Source organism: Protobothrops mucrosquamatus, unplaced genomic scaffold (assembly GCF_001527695.2).
Source record: "Protobothrops mucrosquamatus isolate PMUCROS unplaced genomic scaffold, P.Mucros_1.0 scaffold_252, whole genome shotgun sequence".
Lineage (NCBI taxonomy): Eukaryota > Metazoa > Chordata > Lepidosauria > Squamata > Viperidae > Protobothrops > Protobothrops mucrosquamatus.
This window is the reverse complement of record NW_015386328.1, coordinates 266,409-285,803: the sequence shown is the minus strand read 5'-3', so window position 1 is coordinate 285,803 and position 19,395 is coordinate 266,409. Positions and strand designations below refer to the sequence as shown.

Sequence of the window (19,395 nt, the reverse complement as noted above, 5' to 3'; positions counted from 1 at the left end):
TGTATCTCTCTATCTCTGCAGGGGATGATGTTCTAGAAACTGTGGATTGCAACAGATAGCACACTTTCTGAGTTGCACAATATGTCAACATTTAATTGAAGGAACATGGAGTGTACCCGCTCTGCCTGCATTTACAGAGTGCATAAAAATAGAAAAGAAGTCCTTTGGCTAATGAGACCTAATGCATTGTGAATAACATTAAGTTATCTTTTCTGTTATTTCACAATACAGCATGAAAAAAATTGAACACTTAAGTATTTTAAGTATTCAAGATTTTAAAGGAATTACACAAAGTTTGGCACAAAGGTTTTTCTAGTACTTTATCATAAAATTGACTAATAGAACAACATATAAGGAAGTTCTGGCATTTGTCTAATCATCTGCTTTCTAAGATAATTTATAAAATTATTTATCTAATAATAGTGCATACATTAGCCAAAATCATTTATGTAAAGAAAGTAAACCAAATTATTAAAGAGCTCACCCCCACTATTTGGTATCTACAAATGTGTTGATTTTTTTATTTTAGGAAGCTAAATGAAGTTCGCAAGAGATTGAATGAATTGCGTGAACTAGTCCACTATTATGAACAAACTTCTGATATGATGACAGATGCTGTAAATGAAAATACTAAGGAAGAAGAAGAGACTGGAGAGTCAGACTGTGAATCTGAACATGAGAATCCACAACCTGTTACAAATATTAGGTTGGTTACTTGCACATAAGTTAATACGTAATGTGTAATCAAAATATAATTGTGTTAACAGCATTTGTTCTTGTCCAATCTTGAATGTGTAATATGTACATATCTATTTTACCCTTTCTTTGTGTGCAATAATGCACAGACACTATTATAATCTGCTCCACTGGGGCAATTATAAGCTTTTCTGATTGTGTTGCTACATAATCTACTGCTTGACTAACTAAAACTGATTCACATCTTTCATTTGTATGTTTGTACATATTTCATGCATAATTGAATTTTGTTTACTGTTGATACCCTATTTGAAGATGACTTTTTAGAGCTTCAAGGTTTTATGTGAATTTCTCATTGAAGGGAAGTATGTACTGGTCATGTGGGCAGCTAACAAGAAACAAGACAAAACTGAGTTTGGGTTTAGTTATTTGAGGATTTCAAGATTAGAATATTTATTTTCTTGCATTTGCTGGTTTAATTATTGAGGCTAGCTCTTCAGGCTTAGGCATACTTAAAGCTGATCAAGTTAAATCCTATTTAAATTGTATGCTAAATTTTAATGTTTTTGCTTTGAATGACTACCTAAGATCACCTCTATCTGAATTCAACCTAATGTCTCTCCTAAAGGAACAATTATATGGTTGCATTTCAAAACTTTTGTTTACTTAACTTAAAAACATGAAACAAACATGAGAATTTGAAGGTTATTTTGTATAACATTATGTCAATATGAAAATAAGTATTCTTTAAACTTGACATTGGCACACAACTTCTTGGCATAGCGTACTTTGTGTAAGATTGGTTGTTGTTCTGATAAGGTCCATTATGATAGCTTATAGTAGGGGGAAAGGGATTTTTTAATAAAGTAAATATTTTAGTATATATGTGTATGAAATTGTTATTTTGTCGTAGTGTATAACTTGTGAAAAATTGAAGATACTGATCTAATATTTAATGTACTGGATTTTTTCAAAACAGGAATCCCCAAGGAATCAGTAACTGGGGTGAAATTAATTATAATAGCAATTTGCAGTGTGGAAGTAATAACCGAAATGGAAGACATCTCAATACATCCTGTGAAATAAATAATCAATCTGTTAATATAAGGATGCCAAATATGCCTTCAACTTTAGGTATGTTTTAATATCTTATTGGATATTACGTGAACTCTTACTGAAACATTAATTAATAACATTCTAGTTTTTTAGCAGCCCTTCAAGTGTTATATGGTAAGATGATACATATTAGTGTTAAAGTTGTAGCTATTTGTTGAAACAAATGAGACCAGTGCTAGCAGTGAATAACCCTGGAGTAAAGATGAGCAGCTCAATGTAGGTGTTGATGTAGTGTGCATGTGCTGTAAAGGCCAACTGCATATTAGGATAATAAGAAATTTTATTGAACATAGAAATGCTAATATAATGCCTTTATAAAAAAAACAGTGGTGGACCATACCTGAAATATTGTCCCTAGTTCTGGTTGCTATACTTTGAAGAAGATATTACAAAGCTAGAGAAATTTCAGAGGAGATGATCAAGGGGCTACAACAGCTTCCCTATGAGTATATATCTGCTCTAAGGTGGCACTTGTTATCTGTCATTTTGTAAACATTTGTATTATAAATAGAATGATAACAATGCACTAATTTTAACAATGTACTAGTTACTTTTAAAATAGCTTATTAAATACTGTAAGTCTGCATTCCTTTATTTAGTTTATTGTCCTTTTCAGATTGTCACTATAATAGGAAAGAAGATGGTGTGATTGTCCCGCAAGATGATGATGAGGATATTGATGCTGAAGCTGATAGAATCAGCAAAACTTCATTATCCAGTCGAAGAAGTAGCATAGCTGATGACGGTCCTATAGATGCTGAGTTTGAGCAAAAGATTAACAGACTTATAGCAGCAAAGCAAAAACTGAAACAGCTTCAAAATCTTGTGGCTATGGTTCAGGTACATTTTTCTATTTTATTTTATTTTTTAAATTCATGCCAGGATTAATAGGATAATTTTTAAGAGTGTTATGTGGGTCTGGTTTGTTCAGTAATGGCTTCAGTTTTAGAAGTTTTTAAATGGTGAAATACTGAAAAAGGATCAGTTTATTAAAAATTAAATTATAGTTATATTTTCATGTTCAATTACATATAGCATTCTAATGTAATATACTAACTCATTAGTGACAGAAATACATGACATTTAAGTGATAGTGTTATCAAATTGAAGTATTCAATTTGTTTGAATTTGTTGTATGTTCATTGATTCTATTGGCATTTAAATTCACAACTTAATATCCAAATGTATTGTTGAATATATGCAAATACGTAGGTGATATACATATAATCATGTATCTGGAATTCTTGCCCTCTGTTCATTGTGATTGTTTGTAATTAGGATATTTCTTGGCAGCTACCTTCAATTCTTTTTCCTAAATTTCTCATCCTTTTTAAAGTAAATTTAATGAGGCACTAATTAAGACTGGTATCATCAAAACTAAACTCAAGACGCCTTGAATTGCTGTAAATATGTATATCTACTTTTCTCCATGAAAGTGAAATACTTTATTATATACTAAACTCCACATATATGGATAATTGGTGTGTTAAGAATTTTGTTTTCTGTTTGTGCATTGGAAGAACTATGTTGCTAGAAGGTTGATTGTGTGATAGTTCTGCACATCTTAGCTGAATCAAAAAGACATTGTTTATTCTGTTATCAGAGGTAAAAGTTTTAACAGTCCTGAATTATAAGCACTGTTTTATGTAGTGGTTAATAAATTTCATTTCTAACTTATACTTGTTGGTGGCTATTTACATTCAGCATCCCTTATTCAAGTATTTTTTTTTAATTCGAAAAGTCATTTTCCCTTTTTTCTTCAAACAGTAGCTTCCCACTCCTCCTCAGAATGTTATATACTGTAATCCAGTTGTAAAAAATGATTCTGGAGAGAAGTAATAGTTTGCAATCAAAATTAACACTGGATTACATTTGGAGTTGGTCTAGAATTCATCATTTTCTATGGATCTTAAGTAATTGAAGCTAATGACTTCAATTAAATAATCCGACTTTCTCCCATAAGTATTTCTTACATGTCCTTTCTACACTGCATTATCATTAAATTGGTGTAATGTAAACTAATAAACAATGGAAGACAAGACATACCTTTGAATTCAGGTATTGCTGAAGACTGAGAACTCATTCAAATGACATAAAATGTTGAAAATGGGAATAGGTGGAATTTTAAGGAAACCACTGCTGAAGATATTGCTGTTAATTTTAGGATGATGAGATGGAGCCAGAGACTGCAGGACAAAGTAATGTGGAACAGTTCTTTCTGTCCGAAGAAGAAAAAGGACAGCAACAACCAAACAACGTTCGAACCAGTGCAAACAAATCACAGAAAAGTGTTGGACTGAATGAAAAAACAAGGTATGGTCTTTTTCATTAAGGAATGTTATAAAATTTAAACTGCGGATTCATTAATGCATTTTAGGAAGATATACATTAGAAGGAACCAAATTGAAACTCACATAAAAATCAGACTCATACTGGAAAAGTATGAGTCTTTGATCTTCATACTGGAAAGTATAGAGATCTTCATCTTTCGCTTCATACTGGAAAGTTTACAAAATATAGGAGGACTTGGCCAATCTCTTCATGGTCTTCTAGGAAGGTACAGTGCAACTTAGAGGTTCACCAATTTTCATTGTTAAAATGAGTATATTTCAGGCTTTCACATTGGACATCCAACTATGTAGATTAACTCCTATGAATAAATTTTAAATAAGAGAAACGTGAGAAATTGCCTATTAAGTTACAAGGCTACTATTTTGTTATTTGTTTCTGTAATTTCTCTTTCCCCCCCCCCCCCCCAGAAAATAGTAACACAATATTTGTTATTTTTAGGGAGAAATTTTATGAAGCTAAACTTCAGCAACAAAAGAGAGAACTTAAACATCTCCAAGAAGAAAGAAAGAAACTTATAAATATTCAAGAAAAAATTCAGGTCCTGCAGAAGGCTTGTCCAGATCTTCAAGTAAGTACAATTCATTTCGATTTCTAATTTAGGGGAGGGAAGGACAGAATCTCACAGGTAATAGTATTTGTGAGTCACTAGCAAGAAGATTGGTCCTGATTGCAAAAAACTCTTTGAAAATGCAGCTTTGAATAAATTGAAGAAAGATAAATGCTTAAAAGAGATATCCTTAAAGAGTTAGGTGTAATATCCAGAAACTAATCAAGTTCTCTTCACTCTACTGTTGGTACATGGTACACAACCAGGATGCCTACATTTACTGACATGAGGTATCAGTTGAATGAATTAAAAAATACTGCATATTTGTCATGGTTCCGATAGATGAAACCTTTTAAAAGAACTTCAGGGCAAAGATTTATTCCTCAAAGAACATTTTATTCAGGAAACAAAGTATCTGCATGTACATAGTTGAACCAAAGACTAAAGTTCCCTCCCCCTGATACAAAGTAACAAGTTGCAATTCCCACCCCAGAAAGGCTGTCATAAATCACATTCACCAATTATTCTAAAACTGGGCTCTCCTCCCAACTTTTCAACCTGCCAAAACTTTATCTAACATTGACCTTGATTCTCACCCACTTGCAAATGTTATGGCTAACAGAAAACACTCAAGCATTCCCCCCTTCTACATCTGAGAATCCCAAATAACAGAAAAAAGCACAAGGAAAGCAAAAGGTAAAATGGCTATAGTTTCTCAATTGTCTTAGCACTGACAATATTGTTCTTTTGGTTTAAGCTTTTTTAGAATATTCAGATTGAAATTTTAATATTTAATTCTTTTTTAGCTGACATCTAGCCTGGATAATTGTGCAGGGAATACTTCCACGGCAGCTGCTAATGAAATCAGCACAGTAAGCAAGTCTCCAATTCAACCAGAAGAATTGGCAGTTGATAGTGAGGTACTATGTGTACTTTTTTAATAATGCTACTATACTTTTCTCTTGGAGAAACTGATACAACAGTGTTGTAACTGAAAAGGGAACTTGTTTTCTTTGTCTCTTCCTCTTAGTGGACTTTCAAAAACAAAACAGCAATATGGAATATACAAACTGTCCTAAAGACTCTGATAATGTTTGATAATAAACATTATGAAAGCTGCAAGTAACTAAAGGACAAATGACAAAGAACTTTCTGTATTTTCTAACTTGTTTCCTCTTTGATTACATCATTTATTGACTGAATATTTACTCCATCTTTTTGTCAATGCAAGCATACACTATGGCTTGAAAAACTGTTTTTTTTTCTTTCTTGTGTTCTTTTTCAGTGACTTGAAAAAAGAATTGGGTTTTCTTTCTTTCTTGTGTTCTTTTTCTTCCTTAATGACATTACTGTTAGAGTTGTCTGAATGGAACCTTTTCTCTATACTGTCGTACTTTAATTCGAGGCATTCCAAAACATACATAGTTTCAGTGTATCTAACAAAAAAAATTACCCTTGTATATAATTTTGTATTAGCATACTTTGACTTAAACCTCATGAGTGTTCTATAAATATTAATTTTTAAACAGACCTGGTCTCAAGTGCGTAAACATGAGATTTTAAGAGAAGAATTGCGACAAAGAAGAAAACAACTAGAAGCCTTAATGGCTGAGCATCAGAGAAGACAAAATTTAGCAGATGCTTCACCTGCTGCACCTGGATCTGTTAAAAGTAATGGATCAGAGACTCAGTGTACTCCACAGCAAAGCAGAACAGAAAAGTAAGATTAAATTCTATTCATCTGGTATGAAAAAATTGCTGTAAAGACTATTTTTCCCCAAAAGGATTAGGATCCATTTAAAATAGCTATAATTAGAGTTGTCTGAGCATTATCTGAGGAGAAGGGGATCCTTTTCTCTACAATTTATCCTAATCGTTGATAAGCCTGGGATATTGTTGCTTCTTTTTTGTACCCTGTTTCATCAGTCCTGCAGTTAAAGTGGTTGCCTAATAGGTGGTTGCAGTGACATTTATATAAAAATGTTTATTTTTTTATAAACATAAGGTTTATAACATTTTTATAAAGTGACTCTGTCTTTTAATAAAAATTTATAGAGCTCAAATGTCTCTAAACTTTGATCCTCTTAATCATGTTTGAATTATTATTATAATTGGCCAGAATGCTGGTTAGGTTGTCAGGTTTATAGCTCAGTAAAAACATATGAGCAGCAACTGTCACATTATAGTTCGCTTTAAAAAAAAATCACTTGTTCTTTTATAGATACTATTAACCCTTTAAAATAGGCCAGGTCATGAAACACCATTCCACCAGAATGTGTAACAAAATTTTGAAAGTCAGAGAGCATTTTCACTCCCTTCATACTCAGCACAGTTGAGGCAGAGTTAAAGAGTTTATTTCTAATGGAATCTTCCTGTCATAGACTTAGATCATGCTTTTCTAAATGCTGTTGTGTAGTTTTTCAAAGATCAATTTTGTACTTCTCTGCATTAATAGTATATAAATCCACCAAAAGGGAGTATATTAATATATTTATTCTTTAGATGTCATTTGGAATTCTCACAATTCCTAAACAATAAAACAAGGTATTCATTTGGGAAATATTTTATATTGATTTTGATATGATGTAATGTTTTAGCTCTGTATGACTTAATTTCACTTTTATTATACTTTAGCATAACTTTTAAAATTCCTAATGCTAGGACAATAGCAACATGGGGAGGATCTACACAGTGTGCACTTGATGAAGATGAAGGTGATGAAGAAGTATACCTTTCTGATGGGCTGGCTCAAGCAGAAGAGGAAGAGGAAGAACAAGAATGTAGTTCCAATGAAATGTCCATGTGTCCCAATGTAGATCAGATCTCATGTTGTGCAAAAGAAGATAAAGAGAGGTTAGTTGAATTTCTGTTCCTCAGCCCAACCACTTCACAGATTGTTATGGCCAAATAGGAGGCAGGAGCATTAAGTATGTATGCTGCCTTGGGGTCTATGACAACTTGCCACAACCAACTTGCTATGGCCAATTCACCACAGGATAACTCACCATGGCCAATTTGCCACCAGACAATTCACCGCGGGATAAGAGTTACACTAATATCAAAGAAATAGTAGAATAGAATCATTAAAGAATGAATGCCAAAGGAGGGACAAAATGAAATGTGAATTAAAAAAAGGAAAATATTTTTAAAATTATTTTAAATAATTAAATTGAAGTATTGTCCCACAATGAGTTGTCCTGTGGTGAGTTGGCCATGGTGAATTGTCCTGCAGCAAGCTAGTCGTGGTGAGTTGGGCATGGTGAGTTGATTGTGGCAAGTTGTCCCATACCTGGAACTGACTAAAAATAAAGGTAGCATGTAGTAATAATAAGTAGTAGTAATAAATGAGGTACTACCTTGATGTGATTGTGGGCCTTGCATGTATTATTCAAGATAAGAGCTATGCCAGAGTTCAACCATACTTAACAAGGAGCCAGATGAAGAGTGTCTCTCCCATAAATAATATGGTGAGAAATAATTTACAGAACTTATGCCAGATTAATGAATTATAATAGGAATATTCTTTATTGGCCAAGTGTGATTGTACACACAAGGAATAATGTAATGTAATGTACAGTGTATAATACACATTATATAGTGTATAGTATAGTATAAATAATAGTAACAAAGATTTTGGATGTATAATCAATAAAACCTCAGTTCATCAAAATGAAAGATCAGGTTGAAAAATAAGATTAGCATTTTATGGTCAGATACAAAAAAGCTAGAGCAGGTGAAAGAAAAGTTGAAGAACTAGAAGACCAAATAACATCTGATCAACAAATGTCACCTAGAGACAAAGGAGATCAGGGAAGCACTGGAAATAATAAAGCAGCAAATAACATATATACAAGAAGATCAGCAGATATAAAGCTTGAATTACACACTATTGGTAGAATCTCCAATTTCAGTCATATCAGAAATGCTAATCCATCAACAAAATCTGCAATGAAATAGCCAATCCCTGAGAAAGAAGAAACAGTATAGTTCTATACACAGCTATGGGACAACCCAAAGAAATGCAACAAGAATACCACTTGGATAAAGGAGATGGATGAGAATGAAAAAAGCTAAAATGAAAGCACTTATAATAATAATAGTAGAAATGGTGGAGACAAGGATGAGGAAGTTCAAGAATTGGTTGGCACCAGGTGAAGATCAATCACATTATTTTTGTTTGAAACGTCTGACTGGTCTGCAGCCAGTTATTGCCAAACATTTTAATAACACACCACATTTGATCTGTATACTGCCCAGAGTCCCTCTGTGATGGAGATTGGCAGTTTTTTAGATAGATAGATAGATAGATAGATAGATAGATAGATAGATAGATAGATAGATAGATAGATAGATAGATAGATAGATAGATATGAAATTGAAGATTGGTTTTTAGTCAAAACGTACCTGATAATAAAAGATCCAACAAAATGGGCAGTACCAGATAACTACAGACCAATTACCTATTTAGCAATAGCTTTCAAATTGCTAACTGGTGTGGTAGATAATGCAGTCAAACAGTATCTAGTTGAAAACATTTTCCATTTGAGTGGAAAGGAAACCACCCAAGCAGCACAGGGACAAAAGATCAGCTCTTAATTGACAAGGTGATTCTAGAAAACTAAGAAGGAAGACCAACTTGAATGTACAAGAAATACCATTCGCATGCAAGCAAGAACTAGTGGGACCACAAAATAATAGAAAATAAAGAAGTTAAGATGCTCTGGGATTTTAGAATTCAAACAGACAAGCATCTATACACAGGCAACTTGGGGCATTCCCAAAACATCAGGAACACCACTTGATCACCATCAGCATTGGCAAAATCATCAATCAATAGCAAAAGACAGCTTTATTTGGAACATTTTAAATCCTGCAACTGTTATTATAAAACAGCAAAATCTGACTCCCAGGTCCCTGGGAAGAACTGATAGGTTGGCAAAAATACCAAATCCAGTCTAAACAGCTGACTAATTGTGTAACGAAACATAATATAATATGTTTTAATTTCCTTTGACTAATCCTTAAGCTATTACTTAGATCACCATTAATTTTGTTTATTTTGAGATTTATCCTGAAATGTTGTATTTTGTAAATCTGCCTCACAGTAAGAGTGCATGAAGGATTTTATTATTTCAAAAGACCCAGCAACCCCAGAAGGAAAAACAGGAGTCATCTACAACTGGGGTCCCCAACCTGTGGGCCACAGCCCACTATCGGGCTGTGACCTGCTGGCTACCAGGCCACGGAACAGGCTGGCTAGTGCATGCATATGTGTGTGTACACTTACCCCCACTCGTTCTAGTGCTGCCGCCACTATGAAAACGGCCCTGTGCAGCGAAAACAGAGCAGTGCTAGCAATTGCTTCCCTCCCTTTCCCTCCAATCCGCCAATCAAGACCTTTGATCTACAACATACAGTGAAAAGACTGCAACAGCTACTATATAAGACAAGCAGGCAGAAGATTAGTAGAGCACATCCATGAACATTAACTAATAGTCAAAAGACATGATGAAAACTTCTTAATTTCACAATATATAGACAAACTTAACCATAGTTTCAACTGGAAAACTGACCATCTTAGACCAAGCCAAGTCCAAAAACACTAGAGAATTCCTGGAAGCCTGGTACTCTGACAAATCAGCTGTCAACAGGCCCACAGACATAAATGACTTCTATATACTATTCAAAAGAGACAGTCAAAAAGGGAACAAAAAACCAAAACATCACACCAACAATCAGCATTCAGATGAGCAGAGATTAACATCGAGATTAACATTAGACCAACAATCAAGCAAACAATATTCCAATCAAGGAACTACCAAATAGGCTAACAGTAAATAGCCCAACCAAAGACCCACCAAAGCCACTCCCATGAACATTGACAGGACCAACTATTAGAATATAAACTGAGAGCAAACCTCACTTCCTACTAGCATTGGTGATGTTACCTAGTTTGGGTAATGAAAGATCTGTAAAAAAACAACCAAACTCAGAGAGCATCAAGGACCTCTCAGTATTTCCTTTAGCAGGTTATCATTCTGCTATTCAGTTTTTCAGCTACTAAAACTCAGTAACTTCTAAGAATTAATTAAATGTACTTTGGGACGTTTTAGTTCAGTTTGCAGTGAAAACAAGATGTTTACCAGTATATATTCAGAGATGAGCAATTCCTTCCCTGAGAAAGAAAGGGAGGACTGGTTATACACATGTGACGAAGATACCATACTTGTAAAACAGTATGAAAGAGGAAATAAGTTTTCCTCCAAATGAGGTCTCTGGGTTTTTAAATCTGTTGCATTTGTGTCATGGCTGCAATTTTATTTGATAAATTGGTTGTACCAGGAGATGATTTTCTAGAATAATAATGCCTTTTTCTAACAATACTCTTAGCTGGAAGAATCCTCGTCCTCTTTCAGCAGATGGAAACTACCGTCCTCTAGCTAAAGCAAGGCAGCAACAGAACATCAGCATGCGACGGCAAGAAAATCATCGCTGGATGTCTGAACTTTCTTATGTGGAGGAGAAAGAACAATGGCAAGAGCAAATTAACCAATTAAAGAAGCATCTTGAATTCAGTGTCAATGTTTGTCAGACTTTAATGCAGGACCAACAGGTATATTGTAAAAATATTTTTAAAAGAGATTTCTTCAGCATGGGTGAATTTTTTTCAGATTGTGAATTTGGCTTATTTTGCTCAAGAATCCTAAAACATTTCAGTGCACATCCAATTTATTCCTTCTCATCGATATGGATTTTTTTTTATCCAGTTGTGTTTCTTCTTGTGTTCCTCCATAAGATCTTAAAATAGGAATCTGTAAATGAGTATTGCAGCAAATAGCACATGTCTCTGGAGAGCTATTATGTAGTATTTTAAAACACTTTTCTAAAATTATACCAACAGATTTTGCAAAATTATGCGAAAAGATTTTGGGGATGGTTAGGGTTTCAGTAATATTACCTTAAATATTTTATGAACTGTTTGGATTTTTCTAGCTCAGTTTAACCAGGAGCTAAAATTGATTACGTTTAATAAACTGAAAATAAATCCAGACATTGGGGAGCTTTGAGCAATAGGATTAGCTGAGAGGATTTTCTACCAGACCTCATGTATTCCTGGAGAACTTTTGGATTAAGATGCTGCTCCTGGAAAAATAATTATGATGGTGGCCAATATACATTTGACTTACTATATTATTTTTAAAAGTCTAAAAAATATTTAACATTATTTTTGTTTGCAGATGCTCTCTTGTTTACTGCAGACCTTGCTTACCGGTCCTTATAGCGTGATGCCTGGTAATGTTGCTTCACCACAAGTACACCTCATAATGCATCAATTAAATCAGTGCTATGCACAGCTGACCTGGCAACAAAATAATGTTCAAAGGTATCCACTTTAACTTTACACCTTTTTTAAAAATAGCAGCTAACACAACATAATTATGTGCATTTAATTATTTTTGATATATCTAAGAGAATTCTTTCACATTAAATTTCTATATGTGAAAGTTACAGAAAAAGAAAGTACCATATTTTGGAAAGTGCAAAAATGTACTTTAGTCAGGTGTATTTTAATAATAGTAATTAATTTTGAAATGCAGTAGAATAAAAAACTCAGTTGGGCCAAGCTGGATACTAAGGCAATATCCACCTTTCCAAATTCAGAACAATCTAGACTTTGAGAAACTCAGTTTCCTCCTGTATCCAAGGTCCAGATAAAATCCTGATCCAATACGCTAATCTATGTCTTGGAAATTTTTAACAGATGAACTTCCTACTAGAAACTAACAGGAAATAAGTTCAAATTGGTTTGATTCTATTTATGTACCAGTATGTTACTGAGGGCAGCAGTGTGCCAGGCCCAGGGATGCCCTGCCATAAAAGATAGTTAAAATATTAAAAATTAGGCATGATTACAAGAAACTAATAACCTCTAAAAAGCTTCCTGAACTACTAAAATATAGTCAGATCTGTAATTTACAGCAAAATGGAGATACTCAGTTTTCTTCTGTAATATTGTACTGTTTTATTGAAGGAGTGTAATGTTCAATTCTATATTGGCTATATATATAGAATTGAACATTACATTCCTTCAATAAAATAGTACAATGTTACAGATATATATCTATGAGCCACGGTGGTGCAGTGGTTAGAATGCAGTATTGCAAGCTAATTCTGCTGACTGCCAATTGCCAGCAGCTGAGCAGTTCAATTGTCACCTGCTCAAGGTTGACAACTCAGCCTTCCATCCTTCCAGGGCCAGTAAAAATGATGATCCAGATTGTTGGGGGCAATATGCTGACTCTATAAACTGCTTAGAGATGGCTGTAAATCACTGTGAAGCGGTATATAAGCGGTATATTGCTATATTCCTGTTACAGCTTCAATTTAGGAGACTTTTTATGCAAATTATTTACTAATCCTAACCAAGGGCTTCTGGCTAAGCAAAGTACTGATACTCTAGCCTTTGTAAACCTTCCTCCCTGGCCTCTAGTGTCAGTATCAGAAATCAAATTTATTATTCAATCTATGAAATCTAATAAGATACATGGAGAAGATTTTCTACTTCCAGAAGTCTTCAAGATACATATGATTGGTGGGCCCATTTTAGCAGGGCTATTCTCCCTTATAAATAATACAAGTTGCATCGCAGTCATATGGGAATTACAGTTCCCATATATAAAAAGGGGCAAAAGGCTGCCCCAAAATTATAGACCAATACGCTTTATTGGAATTGTGACTAAAATGCATGCAAAATATCTTTTGTGAAAAATAAAAGATTGGGTAATGGAAAGATATTTCTTAGTGGAGGAACAAGCTGGATCTAGATCAGAATGCCCCACAATAGACAATTGTTTTATTTTACACTATCTCATAACAAAACAAGTAACTAATGACAAAAAACTGTTTACTGCCTTTACATATCTCAATACAGCTTTCGGTTTTATTAAAAAAAAACAGTTTGTGGAAAAAATTGCCCAACTTAAAATATGGAATCTAGACTCTTACTCTTGGTTAAGGCCCTCTACTCAAACACCCATTTGACAGTCTGCATGGGGGAAATGGTCCTTTAACTTCACCCAAAAGGGTGTTAGATAGGTTTATATTCTAGCCTCGATGCTTTTTCACTCTATGTCTGTGATATTCCAGAATTCCTGTAGTTTTCAGACACTCCTATGCAAAGATCCATGATAAATTCATTTTTATCCTTTTATATCCTGACATTATATTTCTAATGACACACTATTAAATAGGCCCTTAATTTTTTGTTCTTAATTTTGTAAACTTCAATAAAACCAAATTTAAAGTGATGGTATTTAGCAAAAGACACAAAATATGACTGGCAGATTAATGAAGAACTTTAGTGAGCAAGTGGATTTTTACTGATTTGGGAATAGTTTTTGCCAACATAGGTTTGTGAATAAATCATACTTGGAAGTGATAAGAACACATCAGCCCCTACAGTCACAGCCGAAATAGGTACCATTACATATATAGCCAATCAATAATTAAAGTTTTTGCATACTCGTAAAGGATCCATTCAATGGACCCTGATATGCTACCCACGTATGTTTAGTGGAACACATAAGTATGATTCAGCCTAATTCTTGGGTAAGCTAACTTAAGTTATTTTATGGCATGGATTTGCATGCATTATTTACTTTCAGCTGCCTCCCAGGCAAGAAACATTTTTAAACAGAGAATTCTAGATATCAGTGCTGACAAGGAGTGTTGGCAAAAAATAGATCGTTAAATTGGTTGGCGAAAGAACAAAACTATTTTCCAATTTGAAAAATATCTGTCAAAGATTTTGATGCAGTTCTTAAGAAGGGCCTATTCTAGAACAAATTTTGAGTTGTTGGATTCCATGACAAAATATGTGCAAATAGTGGACATGTATATATTATGATCAGAACTGCTAGGTTTACAGTTAAGGAAGTTAAGCTAAGAACCCTTTATTTTAAACACATAGGGTATGCTCAAAAATGATATATTTTTATCTACATGCTGATTTTTGGTATTTACCACAAATGTGTTTTATTAATATATTTTATTTTATCTAGAATTAGATCCTGTATTTTATTTTTATTTTTTTGTATGGTTATAAGGTTGATAAAGTTATAATCAATTAATATACTACTATTACAGTACTGAAGTACATTCTAAAAGATTGAACATTTCTAGGACTATAGCAACAATGAATTAATAACAGCCTTACTTAGTTTTTAAAAGACACATAGAGGTTAAGGTATATGTTAAATATGTAGAATAACTTGGTTTTATTCTTTCTTATAGCTACTTATAGCAAAATTTATTTCCTTTTGCTCAATAATTAAATGTAATTTAATTATTTTCCCTAAAACTAATATTTTGCCCCAACTTTATATTGCTTTCTGTTCATAAATAATTACTTAACAGGTTGAAGCAAATGTTAAATAATCTCATGCATCAGCAAGAAAAACAGCAGGCCAGAACACCCAAAGAGGAGAAAGACAACAGGGCACCACCATATCCATCACCAACTGTGTTTTGCCCCTTTAGTTTCCCTTCCCAAGCAATGAACTTGTTCAATATGCCTGGATTTACAAATTTCTCTTCTTTCCCACCAGGTAGGCATTTTCAGAATTTAGGAGTAGCAATGATACTGCTTTTCTTGTTGCAAACAAATGCCCAGAAAGCACTGCCTAGTTTCATATTGTTCTTTCTTCAAAGCAAATTGTACTTGGTTTTCTTAAGTATCTTCTAATTAATTAAATTTGTTAATGTTATGTAGAACTTGCTTGAATTGCCTCTTTAATAGCGAAGAAAGTATTTGACATCTTAGTTTGTGGTTTTAATTTATTGCTTCCATCTAAATAATATTTTTCCTCCAGTACTGTTAAGATTAAAAAATAATTCATATTATTCAAAAGAATATTTACAAAGATTAAGAATAAAAGAGTACATGTTTGCCTGTCTTACAGTAATCGAGAATGAAGAGAAATTGTTAAAATATAAAAGGAATTTAATTGATGATATATGTTTAATAATGTTTATTTGAACCATTCAGTTTTCTAAACAAAACTGAACTGCTATTCTTTTGATCCAGATGTTAATAAATTTTATATAACAGAATAAGACTGAACTTTCCTACAGTACCCTAGAATCAACTAAAAGTGAAATATGGTCTCTGCAGTTAATATGCATTAACTAGGAAATAATTTAAGTAAAAAATGTAGTATCTAGGTTAGTATATATTTTATTCTCAAGTTATTTCAAGTTTATTTTTTTCCTTATAATTGTATAAATTATAGTACAGATCTCATATACTGGGATTCAAATCAGTCTTATAGCCATGGGATTGACATAGCATGGTTATAAATGGAATAATTTCTTCTGAGCTATTTTGAGTATCCTGAAGAAAAATAGCAACATAACTTGAAAACCCAATAATATGTTAGTGTTTATTTATTTTTCTTGTATTCTGTGATAAAAAAATACTTGAATTATGTAGATAATCTATTTCTGATCTCATTTATTTTTATAGGCATTAATCTTGGCCAGATGTTCCCATCTGGGGACTTTTCACATAACTGTAATGTTCAAAACAGTGAATATCAGCCAACTTTAAACCATAACAGTACTGGAAAAGCTGACTATATGGCATTTCCAAAGCCATTTGAAAGTAATTCTACCTCTGGAGCTGAGAACCAAAGGTATCTGAAACCTAGTATGAGGTATCTGCTTCTAGTGCTTGGCGAGCAGCATTCTGTTATGATTTACACTTGATACTCTGCTTGTGAAAAGAAAGTTTTTCTTGTATTTGGTATTCTTTTCTCTTGAACACAGATTCGTAATGAAAGAGGTGCTTATAAATGATATATTTAAGTTGCGTTATTTGTTGAGATGAGGAATTTCCTTTACTCAAATGTACTTGGTATTAGTCTGATTCCATTTAGGTTCAGCAGTAACTGATCTTCTAATACAGGCATGTTAAACTGCTGGCCCGCGGGCTGGATGTGTCACGTTGAAACTGCACTCACTCCATTGCCGGCAAGAGGGAAAAAGTTGCGATACGTCGCAAGTTTGACATGCCTGTTCTAATAGGATGATTCATATTTTACTTTTTTTTTAAAAAAAGGACAAAATAATGTTTTGTATCCAAAGAACCTTCCTTAGTAGAAAACTCTGAGCACTGAATAGCTTGGTTTTCATTATGATAGAGGTTGATTAATAAAGTTGGTATATTATTTGTTTCCCTGCCTTTATTACTTTTACAAATAACTCAACGTGGTGGACATATCAAACACACCTTCCTCCTATTTTTCCCACAATAAAAACCCTGTGATGTGAGTTGGGTTGAGAGAGAGTGATTGGCCCAAAGTCACCCAGCTGGTTAATGCATAAAGAGAAAAGTTAGAGCATCATTGGTTTTAATTTCAAACTGTATTTGAAAAAATAAATTATAGAATAATTTTAGTTTTGGGTTTGTCTTGCTACAAGGGCCATATTACTCTGAATATCAATTTAATTGCTAGGCAGCAGCTAGTTTTTGAAAATATCAGTGATTCAAATAGAATGATGTGGGGGCAGGAACCTATCATCTTTTGCCATACTTCAGTATTGTTTGAAGACACATTCAACCTCTTTTTCTGAACCCAATGTTTGTGTTTCCAGACTATGTGCTAAAGGGTGTTAACACTGATTATATTGAATGCCGAATCATTGTAAAGAAGGCTGCTGAACTGATGTATTACAGATTTGTGCAAAGTAGCAATGGAACTATGCTAAATTATATTTTTATTAACTTTTCTTAAAAACTTTGGCTTTACTACTATGACTGAAATATCTTTTCAATGTTTCTATCTTTATTAAGAAGTCAGAGACAGCCTGAAGAAGAAATGGAAAATAGATCAGCTTGGTTAAAAGAGTATCAGGAAGGAGGAAAAGAGAAACAGCCGTTTCTCAGGACTGGATTTGCAGTCCCCATGCAAAATGCAGCATGTAGCAATCAGAAAAATCAACCTGACATAAGCAGACGAAGGGAATTTGATGAAGAATCTCTGGAAAGCTTTAGTAGCATGCCTGACCCGGTGGATCCAACTACTGTGACAAAAACATTTAAACCTAGGAAAGCATCTGCACAGGCCAGTCTGGCTTCAAAAGACAAAACACCAAAGTCCAAGAATAAGAGGAGGAGTAGTTCCCAGTTTAAAAAACGACCTAGAGCTAATGGTAGGACAACTGTATATATAAAGTTGGGCTCATTTTGTGCTTGTGTTGCTCTTTATATTTGCATTTTTTTCTTGAGATGAGAAAACCTCAAAAATTGAGTCCACAAAACTCTTAAAATAGGCTGCATCAGTGTAAAACTTTATAATTATTTTCCCTATGTGTAGGTCCTGTGGCAATTCCTGATGTAACTGAACCAGTACTTTCATATTTTTCTCTTAGATGGAAACTCCTCCTATACTCTCTCTTGTCCAATGGCACAAGGAGCAAATCTGCTTTCCCTCTTAACCCTATTATCTAGATTATATATTTTACATCCATTTGCAAAATATTATGCTTGCCCAAAAGAAAGCTTTCCTTAGTTTGGAAAATGTCAGTGAAGAGAGGTAATTGGCCATTTGCCAAAACTATTTCTCTGTGACAAGGTATTTACTTCTGCATGAAATTTGATGTCATTAAGTATATGTTTAGCATGGTCATAGCCCAAGGTTTATAGAGATTTTGATGATTACCCAGAAGTCATTACTTTTTGCTTTTATGACATTGTTCCAGAGGTAGACATTGATTGTTAATGGAAGTAGTCATAAAGAAAAGAACCATACATTCAGCTAATAGTTTAACATCATTTGCATATAATAATATTGAGATTTTTCTAGCCAGCTAATTTAAGGCATGACTGTCAAGAGTTCTTGGGATTTATGGAATTAGTGAACAAATTAAATGCAGAGTGGTCTATGATGATAAAACTAGGATTATACTTTTCAACATTGAAGAGTAATCATTTTTTGCTGTCTAATATCAATACATAATATTTTTGCTATATTCAAAACAATATTCACATCATATAAATGATATTTATTAATATACTTTGTGACATTAAATCACAGTATAAAGATTATGGGACAAGACCTTACGACTGAATGCTTTCTCACCCACTTTACATTTCCATTGTAAAAAAATTCTAACCAATGTTTATAGATGTCTTTTTTAGTGCCTTTCAGAAATAATACTGTCTTGTAACATGGTTGGTTTAATTAGTTAGTATGCCTTTTGGTATTTGACTCAAATCAACATTTATTAATTTAATCCAAACCATTTTTAATTAGTTGATTCAACTTATAAGTAGAATCGTTAAGATATTTTGCTTAATAGATTGACATTGGGATTGATATTTTAAAATGTTACAGCTTTGGAGAATTAGAATAAGTTGTAAAACTAAAATCTATTTATTTAAAGGTTTTGAAAGTGCCAGTGTTTCTAGTACATGTGAGCCTTACAAAGGCAACAGTGGTCGACCTTCAACTCGGAAAGAAGAACTTGTTCAAGCAAAAGTGTTCAGTAAAAAGAATCGGGAACAATTAGAGAAAATAATTAAATATAGTAGATCATCAGAAATGTCTTCAGGTACTTATTTTAAAATATTTCAATGATATACTTCTAATATAAATGGATCCATATATTCTTCACATAACACA

At 33.3% G+C, this 19,395-nt stretch overlaps 1 protein-coding gene across 1 annotated transcript in view; it reads left to right on the top strand.

Annotated features, from left to right (window-relative positions):
* Positions 1 to 19,395, top strand: part of PCM1 (pericentriolar material 1) — a 55,510-nt gene that overhangs the window by 15,650 nt on the left and 20,465 nt on the right. The window contains exons 12-25 of the mRNA XM_015830880.1: positions 530 to 706; positions 1,676 to 1,830; positions 2,429 to 2,652; positions 3,977 to 4,125; positions 4,603 to 4,732; positions 5,518 to 5,631; positions 6,241 to 6,431; positions 7,373 to 7,564; positions 11,102 to 11,324; positions 11,950 to 12,095; positions 15,128 to 15,318; positions 16,236 to 16,404; positions 17,565 to 17,923; positions 19,157 to 19,324. Of these exons, the coding sequence (XP_015686366.1) occupies positions 530 to 706; positions 1,676 to 1,830; positions 2,429 to 2,652; positions 3,977 to 4,125; positions 4,603 to 4,732; positions 5,518 to 5,631; positions 6,241 to 6,431; positions 7,373 to 7,564; positions 11,102 to 11,324; positions 11,950 to 12,095; positions 15,128 to 15,318; positions 16,236 to 16,404; positions 17,565 to 17,923; positions 19,157 to 19,324 (2,588 nt within the window). The remainder of the gene's footprint in view (positions 1 to 529; positions 707 to 1,675; positions 1,831 to 2,428; positions 2,653 to 3,976; positions 4,126 to 4,602; positions 4,733 to 5,517; positions 5,632 to 6,240; positions 6,432 to 7,372; positions 7,565 to 11,101; positions 11,325 to 11,949; positions 12,096 to 15,127; positions 15,319 to 16,235; positions 16,405 to 17,564; positions 17,924 to 19,156; positions 19,325 to 19,395) is intronic.